This window comes from Apteryx rowi, unplaced genomic scaffold (assembly GCF_003343035.1).
Source record: "Apteryx rowi isolate R43461 unplaced genomic scaffold, aptRow1 scaffold_220, whole genome shotgun sequence".
In the NCBI taxonomy this organism is placed as follows: domain Eukaryota; kingdom Metazoa; phylum Chordata; class Aves; order Apterygiformes; family Apterygidae; genus Apteryx; species Apteryx rowi.
The window spans coordinates 438,309-453,247 of NW_020448531.1; the positions used below are offsets into that span (position 1 = coordinate 438,309).

General features: G+C 42.0%; 1 protein-coding gene across 4 annotated transcripts in view; it reads left to right on the forward strand.

The window, feature by feature from the left end:
* Window positions 1-12,682, forward strand: part of GATAD2A (GATA zinc finger domain containing 2A) — a 55,359-nt gene extending 42,677 nt beyond the window's left edge. Inside the window, exons 6-12 of one of the 4 annotated variants that reach the window (XM_026064798.1) lie at window positions 425-514; window positions 2,715-2,846; window positions 3,967-4,134; window positions 5,044-5,323; window positions 5,862-6,151; window positions 7,017-7,134; window positions 8,135-12,682. In XM_026064798.1, the coding sequence (XP_025920583.1) occupies window positions 425-514; window positions 2,715-2,846; window positions 3,967-4,134; window positions 5,044-5,323; window positions 5,862-6,151; window positions 7,017-7,134; window positions 8,135-8,265 (1,209 nt within the window). In that variant the 3' untranslated portion in view covers window positions 8,266-12,682. Of the gene's footprint in view, window positions 1-424; window positions 515-2,714; window positions 2,847-3,966; window positions 4,135-5,043; window positions 5,324-5,861; window positions 6,152-7,016; window positions 7,204-8,134 lie in introns of all 4 variants that reach the window. The other 3 variants (XM_026064797.1, XM_026064796.1, XM_026064799.1) reach the window with 3 other exon arrangements.
* Window positions 12,683-14,939: the final 2,257 nt, after the last annotated feature.

Sequence of the window (14,939 nt, forward strand, 5' to 3'; positions counted from 1 at the left end):
AATTAGGGTGAAATGGCATATTCTAAACTTCTTAATATCTGAAATCTTTTCCTTAAACATTGTTCACTTTATATTACGCTTGAATTTAGTTAGTTGCGACCAATAGTAATGATGGATAAGACTGAAGTAGGCTATAAGCCAAGACTATTAAAATCAATTTCTACTTTGCTGTGCTTTTGGTGCATAGGCGCTTTTATTTATTTTTTAATATAATCTTATCTATACTTGCCTAATAACGTCTTCATTTAAATACGCATGTTTAGATGCTTGGAGGAAGAAAGGGATGGGGGTGGGGGAAAACCACAGTCTTTGAAGAATCTCTTACTAAGGCGCAAGGAGGTAAACGCTTTTATTCCCTTAGCTTCTGTGATTCTGCTTACACCCTTACACTCGTCTGCTTTCTTTCTGGTTTTTCCTCTTCCAGCCTGCTGGTTCCTCTGGGAGTGCTGTGGCCACCCCTCCGCCCTTGGTGCGGGGAACGCAGAGTGTTCCTGCGGGCAAGCCGTCCCTCCAGGTCAGTGGGGTGGGCTAGGCTGCCAGGCTTAGGCTGTGCGCTAGAGGAGGACACAGAGTAACAGGAAAGACGATCCTTCCGCATAAATAGCTTGGATCCAGGTGGAAACCTTTTAATTTTTTTTTTTTTAATTTTATTTTTTAACAGATCCAATGCTAACTCCCACAAACCCCACTATAAGCTTTTTAAGAACTGATGGGGTGGGAGATAGAAGTAAGATGTCACCCGCAGGTAACTCTCATAAGCTTATCTTTCAGTGGCTGATCATCCTGAAGGGCCTAATTCACTCTGCTGATAAATACGTGTAGGCTACTAGTGCTAAGGACCTTGGCCAGAAAGGATGTCGTGGAGTGCTGCCATAGAAATACTGTGGCAGCCTGTTGTACCCCCAAGATGCTTAACTCTGCCCTCAGCGTGATTAACTGTAAGAGCTGAGTGAATCGTAGGATTTTTTTTTTTTTTTCTTGACTTGATGGCTAACTTGCAATTGATAGTGGAAAAGGTATTGGTTTAGACTAAATTAACTGAAATATTGGAAAGCTTTGGGGGGTGGAAAAAAAACACAGAGCAAATTGACACCTGTCTGCCTAATCTTCCTCTTGAGCTATAATAATTTTTTTCACATTGGGATTTAAAACTTTTTTGGTTATTTACCTTGGAGTCATTTCAAACAAATTTCAAAGTTGATTCAGCACAAAAATTTTTCACTTAAGAAATGCCAACATGTCATTTGAAAATGTTGGTCTTTCAGCAACAAAAAAAATCAAAGTTGCAGCTGTATGTTCTAAATTTATTTTACTGTCCCTAAAACAACAATACTTGGGGGAAGGGGTTAACCTTTCTATCACTTTAGGAAATATTCACAAAACTTAAAGCAATTTGTCAGTTTTTGAGTAATCTCTTCCTTGAGGCAAGTTGCCTTCACTACAGACAGCACTTTCAGAGGAACTGGACCATACGTTAAATCTTCAGCGAACAGGCAGTGAAACTTTGGTTGTATGTGGCAGTGGTCAGGGCAGAGAGCTGGGAGCTAAGAATCCAGAATCCTGGTTATTCTGTCTAATTTGCAGTGTTTGGGCAAATTAACCTAATCTCCATCTGCTTTTGCTTGACTGTAAAAACTCTATTAATTCCTGTGTGTAGGAGTTGGGTTAACATTTCATCTTTAGTTAAAAGGCATAACAGAAATGGATAAAACTTCTCCCTTGACTAAATGTGCACATGTGCATACATATAATAAGTAGTGAAAGTAGGAGCTTTGGTATTTTTAGAAGTCTCAATTCATGGATGATGGTCAGTTTGGGGCTTGAGTGAGGGAAGTGGCGAGATGTGCGAAACCACATTAATGGGACGGAGAGGTTTAGTGCTCTTGAACAGGGCGTCTCAAACGAGATTGCACAGCATTAGCGATCTGCTGGAATGTGAGTGGTGCATGAAACCATATCACCTTTTATAACATTATGAGAAACTTTGAGGATTTAATAGTCTGCAGCCCAGAAAGCATGGACAGCAGTTTTTCAAATGTCTCTAGCCTGACTCCTTTTCTTACCTTTTTTTTTTTTTCTTTAAGCTTGTCCCCTTTCCACTCTCCTCTTTCCTTCCCACATACATGTGTGTGTCCATTCCTCTCACCTTCCCAGGTTCCTGCATCTGCAGCTTCTGCCTGGCCCATGGTTCTCCTTGAAGATAGCATTTTGTAATTCCCTGTTCTCTTACTCCCAGAAAAAATAAACTTCTCTTTGAACCCAAGCCAGCCTGGCCCAGTCTTCTCCTGGATCTTTCTGATCCTGATTTCCATTGGCTCAGGATAGATATTGCATTCATCACATCAGCCAGAGAGGAGAGACAAAAGGCAGATGAATATTCCTGGGGCTGCTTTCATGTACCCCATTCTCTCTCACTCCAGTTATGGCTCACCTCTTCAGTGTTTGCAGTACAGCAGTTCTGGAGCTATTGAATTTCATGTTTTTTTGGTTGAAAAATGTTACTCAGAACTGCTTTTTACCTTTTGAATTCCATGCAGGATGTGAGAGAACAATCTCTGAGCATGTAGCCAGACTGCTCTCCCATCCTTACATATGTCTGTATTGCTACATAAGATTTCAGATACTGCTTTAGCAGCACACTAACCAACAGAAGAAAGCATGTATATAAATATGCCAGGATAAAAAAGAAAAGTGAATTATCTTCTGTTTTGCAGACCTCTTCTACACGTATACCAGGCACTGTTATTCCTCCTCCATTGGTCCGTGGTGGGCAGCAGACTTCTTCAAAGTTAGGAACTCAGCAAAACACACAGATAGTAATGCCACCTCTTGTCAGAGGTGCACAGGTAAGTATTTGCCTCGTGGTAGATATACTCTGTTTTTTCTTTTCTTAACTATTTTTTTTTTAGTTATCCTTCTTCTTGTCCAGAAGGATTCTATGTAGTTCTTGCAGGATTTTAATAGGGCTAGATATATTGCTACTGAAAGTTCCCATGTCATTCCAGTTCATGCTTACACATTCTGCTGCTCCATAACACTTCCAGTGAACCATGAGGAAACTTTGTGGTGATATGGGATATGATTCTTCCTTTAGCTGCACCAGAAAAGTTTGTCTTTTTTTGAAAGCTACTTTACAGGCTTCCAGGTTTACCTGCTGTTTAGGAAAGCAGCAGCAGAGGAAACGAAACTCATTGTTCTTCTGCTKTTTTCCTTGTTATTCTTCCTGTCTTATCAATTTCACCTTTTTAAATGCTAAAACTCACTTTTTTCCTCATTGTGTCTGTCTTCAGATTGAAAAAGAGCTGCTGAAATGAGATAGTGAGTTGGAAATCTGAAGGTGCTGATTTGTGAGGTCGTTATCACCTGTAAGAGAAAATAGTGGTGTCACTATAGGAGTTAGGGACACAGTGTTCAATTTGATATGTTCTTCTAGAGTTATGACTTCTGAGAGATATCAGGAAAAAAAAAGTGTTTTCTTGTTAAATGAAGATTTATTTTTCAGTAGAAGGTCTACTTTTATCTGTTGCATAGCCAGCACTAAGGAAGAAGGTATAGCATTTGGTATTTCATTTTCTTTGTTATGATGATGGAGAAAACCTCATTCTGTGAAACAGCTTTTCTAATGCCTTTAAAATGAAACAGGCTTAACTATTGTGCATTCTGAAAGAAATTTGACTTGAAAACTTTAGATTTGTGGTGCACCTGTTTTGGCCTTAATATGATGGCCTCAGACATAAGCATCTCTTTTGATGTTACATTCTACTAGTTTCATTTTAACAGAGGGAAAGGGAAAAATACCACCCTTTGACAAGGATGTTAATCATCACGCTTTTTTGCGTTCCCTGCCTTGCCTCATTTCCATTGTATCATGTCATCCCATTTGGCTTCCACCACTTACTTCCCGCTATCTAATCCTCCCCATCCTTCATGGAACCATCACATCAGCCCATTTCTGTGTCTTCCCAGCAAATCCACAACATCCGACAGCACTCCAGCACAGGGCCGCCTCCGCTGCTGCTGGCACCACGGGCATCGGTCCCCAGTGTGCAAATCCAGGGGCAGAGAATTATCCAACAGGGTCTGATCCGTGTCGCCAATGTCCCCAACACCAGCCTGCTTGTCAATATCCCACAGGTGAGTTCCAGAGCTTTGCGCCAAACATAACTTTAATCTCAAGAATACAGGTGAGCAGATGCAATTACCGATTGTCTGGTTACTGTATCTAACTGGTGTTGCCTGCTGTCATCTAAGTGATGTGGTTGCTTATTACTGCAGTTATCCTGTTCTTTGTTCTACCTGTGCAGACCGTTTCTGTGTTTATATTCACCTCCTGTGTACAGAAATGAAAAAAATATTACAGACAATTGGGAAGGAGTATACATTTCAGTGATCTGAATGTTGGGCCTGAGTTTTCTCATTTGGTATTTTAATATGAAACTGTCCTTTAGAATAGTCTCTCTTCTTCTTTAAGAAGCATAAATAAAATGAGTGCTCTAGTAAACAAAATGGACTGGCACTCCTTTTTGAAACACCAAAAGATACTGAAGCAGCAACTTAACGTCTAATACTGACATTGGCATGCATGTAGTGTAGACAAAAGAAGCACAGCGTTTTGTTTTTTAATTAAAGTCATGACTTTGGTAAAGTCATAAGGAAAAGTACTCTTTTCTCCCCCCTTTCCCCCCCCCCCAAATTTCCAATACCTAAAAATGATCAGTAAAGGAAAATTAAGTTCTTTAGAAAAAGGATAGGAGGATTAGATGACATATTATTTGTAACAGGAGATGCAACATTGCAATATCTAAGCTTAGATATGTATTGTGATATGTTTGGTAGCCTGCATAAAATAAGATTTAGCGGGAGATGGTCTTCATTGCACACACACAAACAACCCCCCCCCCCCAAAAAAAACCACACACGCTATTACAGCAAACACTGGTTGCCCTTCCTTTTGACTGTCTCAGTAGAAAGGAGCATGTATCTCAAAAGGGCTGAACAATCTGGCACTTGTCGCTGACCAAGATGTGTCAAATTTCCTTCAAGGCTTCACCAACTTCAATAAAAGGTACAACTGTGACGTCAGCTCAGGCTAATGCTACTACTACCAGCGCTGCTTCCATCGTGAACTCCAACGACTCGCCAGCCAGCCGGCAAGCTGCTGCCAAGCTTGCCTTGCGGAAGCAGCTGGAGAAAACGCTGCTGGAGATCCCTCCTCCGAAGCCACCTGCACCAGAGATGAACTTCCTGCCAAGTGCAGCTAATAATGAATTTATTTACTTAGTTGGATTGGAAGAAGTTGTGCAGAATTTGCTGGAAACTCAAGGTGAGACAGCATTAAAAATCTTCCTCGTAGATGAAGAGAGAACCTTTCCCATTTAGACTCTAGTTAAATAACAGGCAGCAAGGAGTTTCAGACCTTGCATGATTAAATTTTCATAGTCTGTCTAATGTTGGTTTCACTTTCTCTGACAATTTTGAAATTGCTTTATCTAACTGCATAATTCTAGAATTTCACAATGCTCTGATTTCTTATATGCTAGACATTAATTATAAAGATTTCTCTAAAATGCATCCAGTTCTCCCTAGAGACTTCCTATCATCACTTGTTTGTCCATCAACACAGAATTCTCCAATGATATATTTTCAGCGGATTCCTTACCAATATGTTCACAGGCAGAAATGAGATAGATATCCTAGAGAAATTACCTCCAAACAAAGGAAGAATCCAGTTCTAGCCTAGTTTATGTAGATGGAGCAAAGGTGTAAAATTCCCTGTTGCCACACCTGAGGGAGAGAGAGTTTTAACTTTCATTTCATAGAAGCTGCAGGTGGAGCTGAGCTAACCTGGTTGTGTTCTTCAGGTAAAGTTTCAGTTGCTGCATCATCTCGCGAGCCCTATATGTGTGCACAGTGTAAGACTGACTTCACCTGCCGTTGGAGGGAGGAGAAGAATGGAACCATTATGTGTGAAACCTGTATGACATCAAATCAGAAAAAGGCCTTGAAAGCTGAGCACACTAACCGACTGAAGGCTGCCTTTGTAAAAGCACTGCAGCAAGAACAGGAGATTGAGCAAAGGATACTGCAACAGACTGCGTCTCCTGTACAGAGCAAGTCGGAGCCTATAGTGCAGCACCACTCACTCAAGCAGGTAAGGATCTGTCCCTAGGAAGCCCCATCTCAGTGGTGACGGAGCGAAGGTCCCACAACGCCTGGTCTTCCAGGCATACAGCACGGGCACTGTGGTGTTTGGCGTGCAGATGTGAAGCTGCTGCATAAACTTCTCGTTCTGTTTGAGCTCCACAGTGTGTGCTTGAGTTTTAAGCTTAAACTGGGCAGTTTAAAATGTTATTCCGTCATACCATGATGATACATAAACTATCTTCTCTGTACCTGAAGAACAGAAGTTGGTGATGTCCTTCCTGCAGAGTCATTGTAATTATCCTAGAGTTTTTAGCTCGTATCCCACAAATTGCGTTCCTGAATCCTTTTAGGATATACTAAATGGAAAATTTTGCTCCAGTGCAAATACCCAAGAATAAATTTACCTAAGACAGAAAAAAATCTGACTTGAGCCAGGAACAACTAGCAGTTTTTGTGAAGTTTCAAAGTAATGGGTAATATCCATGGCAGAGACTGGATCTTTTACACTTTGTAAAACCACCTTTGAATTGGGGGAAGATGGAAACTGCTTAAGTGCTGCTTTGAGTGGAAATAACCAAGGTGTGCTGATGTGACAGGGGAGAAGAGTGTCTGTGTATGGAGATGCTTACGCAGCACTCTTGCTGCTTTGCAGTTGATTGATTCCCCATTCTTACGGATGCTTTCAGAAGTACAAAGCTGATTCTTATTTAGATGTAGAGATCACTTGAAGTTGTCAGCCCTGAGACTAATAGTCCATTCCAGATCTAGAGAGAGAGGAGGAGAGAGAGAAATGTAGTAAAGATTGCTCAGGGCTGTTGTACTTGAAAGAGGAAAGACTGCTGTGCCTGTCTTACTCTTTGCTCTCTTACCAGACTGCTAGCCAGATGTCTCGAGGTCCTCCTGGAGCTCCACGAGGAGTGTTGCATGCATTTAGCCAGTCACCCAAGTTGCAGAATGCATCGTCTGCAGCAGCACTTGGGAGTAGGCCAGGTAAGCATGCTGAGAGACCTGTCAGCAAGGGCAGCGCTGCCACCTGGAAGAAGACTCCCATCAATACAGGTAGATTTTTCTCTAAAGTTTCTTTTTTTTTTGTACTTATTAGCTGCACTCTGTCCAACATTCATAGTTCTTTGGGTAAGAATGCTTTCTCTTTGACACTTCCTGCATGAAGACCTGACCACACCAAGGCTTTGCTCTTCTTACTGTTCTTTGCACTTGCTCTTGATGTAGTTWATGCTCATCAGAAATGATCAAATGCTACCATATAAAAACAGCGCTGCTTTACACTGTTACATATAGATTTAATGTAGTACTGAGTCTGTATGCACAGTCAGTACTGCGCTGCRGGAGTTGGTCATTTAATTCTGGGAGTTTAATCCAGTCGTTTAATTTTGACTGGTGTTTTCTCTTTGCTSTAAGCAACATACAGTAGATCTTTTTGCTTTAGGTAAAGCTACAGTACATACTCCTAGAATTCCTCATGATTTGAACTGCTAACTAAAGCTGTTGCTCTGATACAAACTGGAATTTTAATTTCTAATTTTACCTTGATTTTTTTGGCTATAAAGATCTGACTTGGGAAGAGTAGTTTTGTTTCCTTAAGTGATAATTAGAATCCCTAGGAAGGAAACACTGCAGCAGCTAGCTCTTTTGTGATCTACTTTCTTGCCCGGTATTGAGTGGGTATTTCTTTTCCTGAGGTTAATCTAGCATTTAAACATAATTTTATTGCAGAGAATTGCTCAAATCTAATTCCTCATACAAAGTCTTGCTACTGTTTGTTCAGATGTTTTTGGAAGCTTTCTGTTTCTGAAGGTGTCTGACCTTCTGTGACCAAAAGGGGCTAATGCTTGCTTAGATTTCAAAAGCATCCATTTTCATGTGGGTAAAATGTGAATGTAGCAGGGTTTTTTCCACTGGTTTTTTTTTTTCCCTCATGCTTTTACTGTATTGTGATGCTTGTTCTCCTCTCTCTTTTATATCTTATCAGGTGGGGCTTTACCTTTTGTTAATCCTAGTTTAGCTGTGCACAAGTCTTCTTCAGCAGTAGACCGCCAGCGTGAATATCTCCTGGATATGATTCCCCCACGGTCCATCCCACAGTCTGCCACGTGGAAATAATGCAGAGGAATGCCCAAGAGGAAGACTTAACCTGTTTCTGCCATCCTTTTTATACCACATTACAGTGGAATCTGCTTTAATCCCAGCTGGATATGCCCCAGGCTTCATAGGATGCAAGAAGACCACTCCTCATCCCATCGAGTGCTGCTGTCCCTGCTATGAGAAAATGACACCACGTGGTTGGGAAAGACTTGAGCTCATTTGGTTATCAGATTCTTATGATTGATTGATGATGAAGGCTGTCAGGGAAAGGGAAGAATTCTTTTTTTTTTTTTTTTGGCTTTATGTATTTAGTTTGGATTTTTTTGTCACCAGCACAAAAGGAGGACTAATGACTCTCTGCCTTCGGTTTCTTTATTAATAACTACCCATTCACCAACAGTATGGTGTTCATTCGCAATCAAGCATGGATGTCAGTTCAAGGAAAGAGGAATTTCAGCCTGATATTGCAGATGCATTTAGTGAGCCGAATTCATGTTTGCTTTTCTTCCCTGCTCCTCCTCAAACCAGGAAGGCAGTCTACAGATTGTAATGTTTCAAAATCGTCTGATGATGAGCTAATGATAAATAAGTGCAAACTCAAATTCCAGTTGAGTATGTCTTTCTAAGGGACTGGCTGCCGCCAAAACTTATCTGGTAGGTGGGAACCAGTGCAGGAGTCTCTCACTTTTGTTGGATTCTGTTTTGAATAGACTTTGAACTTTTGGTAGTCTAAAATCTAATTTACTGAATAGGCAAACATCTTTGTTCAGTCTTTCTAATTCAGCGAAGAGCAGTTGGGCCTTTCATATGTTCCCAGAGACTTAAAAGTGAAACTGGTTTTGATTTTTTTTTTTTGAGTTTTTTTTGTTGTTTTGAGAAATTTTACTCAAAAACTAGGAATTCCAGAAGCTGCACGCAATCAGAAAGGGTGAGTGGAGGGAGCAGAGGACTGGGAGGCTGCAGTCAGGTAACAGGTTCTTCCCTCTGCTGTTATCCACCGAGAAGCAGTCTTTCACGAGCTGTGCTTTGGTGGTGTGGTGGCTGTACCAGCACGTGTTGGGCATGTTTCGGGCAGGACTGCCTACCTTGATCCCTCTAAAATTCCGTTCTTCCAAGCGTACCAAGCATGCTCCTCTGTCCCATCACTTCAATATTTCATTTTTGATAGAGCTTTAGGTAACCCTGCTTTAAGGACAGGTTTCTATGTGGTTTTAATATATTTTGGGGATTCCACAGATTAAATCCAAATTCATCAGGTCCAGTTTTTCTTCTTATCATCTTCCCTCCTTCTTCCCTGTGCTTCTCCCAAATTAAAGTTGAATTCAAGTGGCAGAAATACATGCCTTACTACTTAGGTTGCATATCAGTACTAGAAGTAGTGCTGATGAGAATTATTTGCAAAAAAATATATATATATATCTATATATCTATATATAAAAGAAAAGGGGGGGAGGGGTTACTATTCAGTCTACGCTGAATCTATTTTCTTAGCAGTTGCAGTTAGATCTCACTTTAAACCAATTACTGTATAGGGTTGTCCCTTTAAGATCTAACTATTGCATAGTGAAAAAGAAAACTCGCATTCGTTTTAGCCCCTGTTCTGTTGTGTGAATTTCAGTATTTAGAAACTCTTGAAAACTGTTCAGTAGTATAGAAAACCTAGTTTTGCAAAATGGTATTTGTTGCTGTATAAAGCCCTAGAATTTCAATTTGACTGTTTTTTGTTTGTTTTGCAAATGTATATTAAGAGCTAAATGGGGATGAGAGGAATTAGTTTGTGTTTTTAATTTTTCTTTTCATTCCAAGATATTTTGGACTGGGAGATGTGGAGAGAGAAATTGAGTGCATTTTATTTTTGCACTTTGAAATATTATGAAAATGTTTCAGTTCCTTAAATGTGTGGAGGGTTTTTTGTTTTTTTTCTCTCTTCTGACAAATGCCTGCATTATCATCACATCACTGATACGAATGTCTAGTACTATTAAATGACCTGGGAAAAGTGCATTTATTTAAAAAGAAAAAATCTAACTTCTCAATTAAAATTCAAACTCCTTTTTGGGAAACCTGGACAATTTAACAATTTTCTTCCAGTACAGGAGTAGCTTTGGCTTCAGCTGGTGCTGGAAAGAGGGGACTGGAAGGAGGGGCAGAAGTATTAAAATCACCTGTTTTAAAAGCTATGTCAAAACCTTTTTGGAAACTGCCAGTTCAGTGCAGCAGCAWGTAAATTTGAATTTCAGTACAGTGGATAGGGGAGACTTATTTTAAGATCCAGAAGTGTAAATAAAAATGAGTCTGCACATACTCTCTTAAAGTTTGCTCCCTCAGCCACACTAGGCTGGAATTGTTTTCATTCAATATGTAATAAAACCCCACAAATATAATCCAAATGTTTTGGGGCAGAATTGTTTTGGAGGCTTCGTAAATGAACGTAAAATACTATGTGGATATTATGCTGTCGGGGTCCAAAACAGTTTTGACATTGTTTTTAATCTATGGTTCTTGGAGTGTTGCAGGTAACTTAAAGTACATATTTATTGCATATGTGTTTCTGCAAAGTTTTAGATAAATGCACCAGGAAAAGACTTGAGTGGTATACATGTGTTAATTGCCAGAAGAATTGCTTCTTCCTTTAGAGTCAAAACTGCTTATTCAGTTGAGTAGTGTTTTACTGGGCTAGTTAACGTGTCATATGTTAGGTTTAGAATAGTTGTTAAAACACTTGCTACAGTCTTTCCAAATCTTCTCTTCCCCATTCATATGTTCCCCTTCTTGCAAAAAAAACCCAAAAMCMCMAAAAAAAAAACCTAACAAAAAAAACCCAACGATGAACGACAACAGCAAACAGAAAAAAAGCTCAATTAGATTGAGTATTCAAATAGTGACGATGCGGCCTAAAGGTTAAATTGTTTGGGAATTGCGGAGGAGGGGAGATCTAGACACACTTTCAAGAACAAATCCTTGGTTTCTTTGTGCTCCTGTCACGTTTGGGATTCCTGCCACCTTAAGGGCTATTAGTTCCCGCTCCGGAGCTGCCCAGCGCGGTGCAGATCTTTGGGCCTCGAAGGAGGTCACGTCATCAGCCCTCTCCTGGGAAAAGACCGTTTTGCTTAAAGCTCCCTCAGAGCGAGAGACTGAACGTGCTGCTTGACGGCGTAACCTGTAAATTGGCGTCATTCGGGTGGAATATCCTGCAACCCGCCCCGGGTCCCGCTTCCCCAGCCCTCCACCGCTTCGCTGCAAACTGCTGCATGAGCTGGTTTGACATTGCTCAGAGGCTGCTTGCTTCCCCCCTCTCCTGGGGAGAGGGTTAGAGCAGCGTTGGTCCTCGCAAGCCATATAACCTTTCTTTGAGACGTTGCAACTACAAGATTTTATAATACAGTAATAATGAAAATGACTATTGTACTTAGATTTTAGCAACTTGTGAAATAAACCCCTGATTTTCATTTGAACCAGTGTTGCAATTTGGGAGCTGTGTGGTTTTTTAATTTTATTTTTTTATAACCTAATTTATTATCTGTTGGATTTTTTGAGCGTGGACTGGATTACGGTTCTTTGCTCAGAAACATGAAAAGTGGCCTGGTTGAACCTTTTATTTTTATAGTGCAGTCAACTTTGACAGCTTTTCCAGTTCATGTAAAGTGTGACTTTGCTAATTTTTGTATTCTAGGGATTCCTGTAAATGGCATTCCAGCTGTAATATTGAGGAAGACTTTTGGTTAATCTTAAATTCAAGATAGTTTGGGTTTTTTTTTTTTCTATAGATATTTTTATTGTTGTTTTAGGAACCATTCATTTACCTCTGACTTATCAGACCTAGTTATCACATTTTTGCTTACTAAGAAAAATTTTTTACCAAAGTACAGTTAAGAATTGAAACTGGGGGATTTAGGTTGTAGAACTCAGTAGACCAGAGAAGGCTTAGACAGGTCTCATCGGAAACCCTATTCGGCTCATTTGTCACTTTCTCCTTGTGGAAGGAGGGGGCACAGAAGGCATTTTTTAATAATAAATATATAAATATATATATAGATATATATATATGAATATATATATATAAATATATATATATCTATAATGCAAAAAGACCTCAAGGAACCGCAGTAGTGTTTGTCTGCTTAAGGCAGAGTTACGCTGTATATTGCATTTAGCGAAATAACTTGCATTGTGCTTTTTTTAAAAAAAAGAAAAAAATTTATAATCATCTAACAGAAGTGTAACAGAGTAACGTTACGCCAGCGCAGGGTATGTTTTTGTCACTCGTATTTATTGTGACTCTAAATCTTTGATAATAAAACAAAAATTAAAAAAAAAAAATTCCCACTAAAACCTGATAGTCAGTTTCAATGGAGGAAGAATCTGAAATCAATAACTGTATATTGTATTGTGAGGGATTTTTAGTATTTGAATGACAATAAACAAATGGACAAACTCCTGTGTCTGCCTCTTACTTCCAGTGTGCGGATATTTCCGGTATCTTGGAGGATTTCCTCGGCCGGGCGGCAGGATTGGCTTTTCCTGGTGGAGCGGCTGTGCCTTTTCCCGGTCGGCAGCGGTAGAGGTTGCGCACACGCGGGCGGGTGCAGACCTTGTGCACGTTACACAGCCGCTCCGGTTACAACGGCCGGCAACTTACGGCAGATCCGGCCTATGAAACGGGCTCCTGTTCGAAATACCTTCTTATTTCGCACGAATCTCTGTAGGTCAGTGACGCCGCTTCATTGCGGAGCTGCCTGGGTACGAACCACGGGGTTGTGATTTGTGCCTGGATTTGGGTGTGCACAATTCCTCCCCCCGAACAGAGGTGACGGGAGGAGAACGGGAAAGGAAGGAAGGGGAGGGKGAGATAAAATCTATGTGGAATTTATGAGTTGAAATTAAAAGCCGCAGATCGATTAAACTTCCTTGCCGATACAATCTCTGGATGTAAGAGGCACGTACGCTTTCCCGACAGAAGGTTTGCAGTCTCATCCCAGCAGAAGTATTTTGGTTGCTGTTTCCATTGCGAGGTCTTAGAGCCCCGTAGGAGCTATACGCTTATATGGAATATCCACAGAGTTTCGCTAACCGCAGCACTTCGGTGCAAACTTAGCAATCGCCTTGTAATAAATAGGCAGATGTCATTTCAAGGAAGAAGTGATGTTTGCTGTTTGGCTAAGCTCTTGCTAGCCTTCATGGTGCGGGTGCCCCAAATCGCTGAAGAAGGAAAGCACTCGTTCTCGGTAAAAGCAGGAATCGCTTGTTTTAGCATTGTAACACCACGTTTTGGAACTACAAGAGCTGACGAGATGGGAGCATCAYGCAAGTCATGCTGAAATTCGTGGTGGCAAAGTGCTGGCAAAGAAGAGGTCACTGCTACGGAAATAGGYGCTCCGTAGCCCCCGCAACACGTACGTCTTCCCGGGAAGATCTCATTCCGAGAAGAGATCTGCGCTGCCGGCCGGGAGCGCCGCGGTGGCARCGCTTGGGGACGGGCGCTGCAGCTACCGTTCAGCCCACGCCGCCTTTCCAGGCTCTGCTGGACTTTGCCTGGGCCGTGTTTGACCCGAACCCTTCTTGGTGTTCGCAGACGACCCAGACGTTCGGCTCTGTCGGCGGGTGGTGTTTGTTTGGGGTTTGGGCTTTTGGGTCTTTTACGAGCTGCTTCTGACCTTCTAGAACAGGGAAATCTCTAAGATTTCTGAATACACAAGTTAAGGAACCAGTTTAATTCAAGCTACTTTGTTGTTTTTTTTTCAAAGCTCTTTAATTGCTGTGCTAGGAAAGGTTCTCACTGAGGAAATCTCTATGCAAAACTGCTGAAGTGAAGCTATTGATGCTAGGCTATTTTGGTGCAAGAAACACCAAGCTAATGCGGGTTAAAGCAGCAGAAGGAGGTACTATCACAACCTGGCGTGCTCAGGTGGGCGGCCGAACCAGTTCACCAGCAGAGATTGTCTGCAAAGGTCCTGCAGCCGGGCAGGTTAACAACTGGAAAGCTGGCGAGGTAACTACATGGTGCTAACCGCGTGCTCGAATTCAGGAACGGCTGGCACCTACAGGGTTAAGTCCACTGCAATCCACCCTGAAAAACTCCGACTTCGTGGGCTGCCGGGACGCGGCTCCCTTGAGTTACGAAATTCAGCCAATGGAAATTATAGGTCTGCTGCCACCACCACCACCACCCCGCGCAGGCAGCCTGGGCAGCGCTTGAGCGCTGCTGAGCCGCTCGGGAGGCCGCTCGCGGGGGGAGGCAGGCAGGGAGGCAGGCAGGCAGGCAGGCAGGACGCGTCTCCGCGTGTCACGTGCAACAGCAAAACAGGCGCAGGCTGCGTAACGGCCCTGCGATTCGGGACCGGAGCTGAGCCCCTCGGTGGAGTCCTGGTTCCCCGTTCCAGTTGCGTCGGTCCGGCTCGGGGATGGAGCTGGCGGCTCGGGCAGGTTTCCGAAAGGCTCTTCCTTCCCGGGGAAGGCTGTGCCGGAGGCTCCCTTGGGAGGCTCCCTCGAGACGCGCCCGATGCCTTCGGAGCACTAACCGAGGGCTTGAATCGTTTCTCCTGATAACTCTTCTGAAATGCTGCCTGCAACCGATTGTATTTTCAGCCTGTAAACCTTTCTAAAGGTTTGCTCCGTCTCTAATTGGTTGCTATTTCCGGATAACCTGCGCATGGCAAACTAAACCCTCCTCAGGGCCCGAACTGTTCTACCTT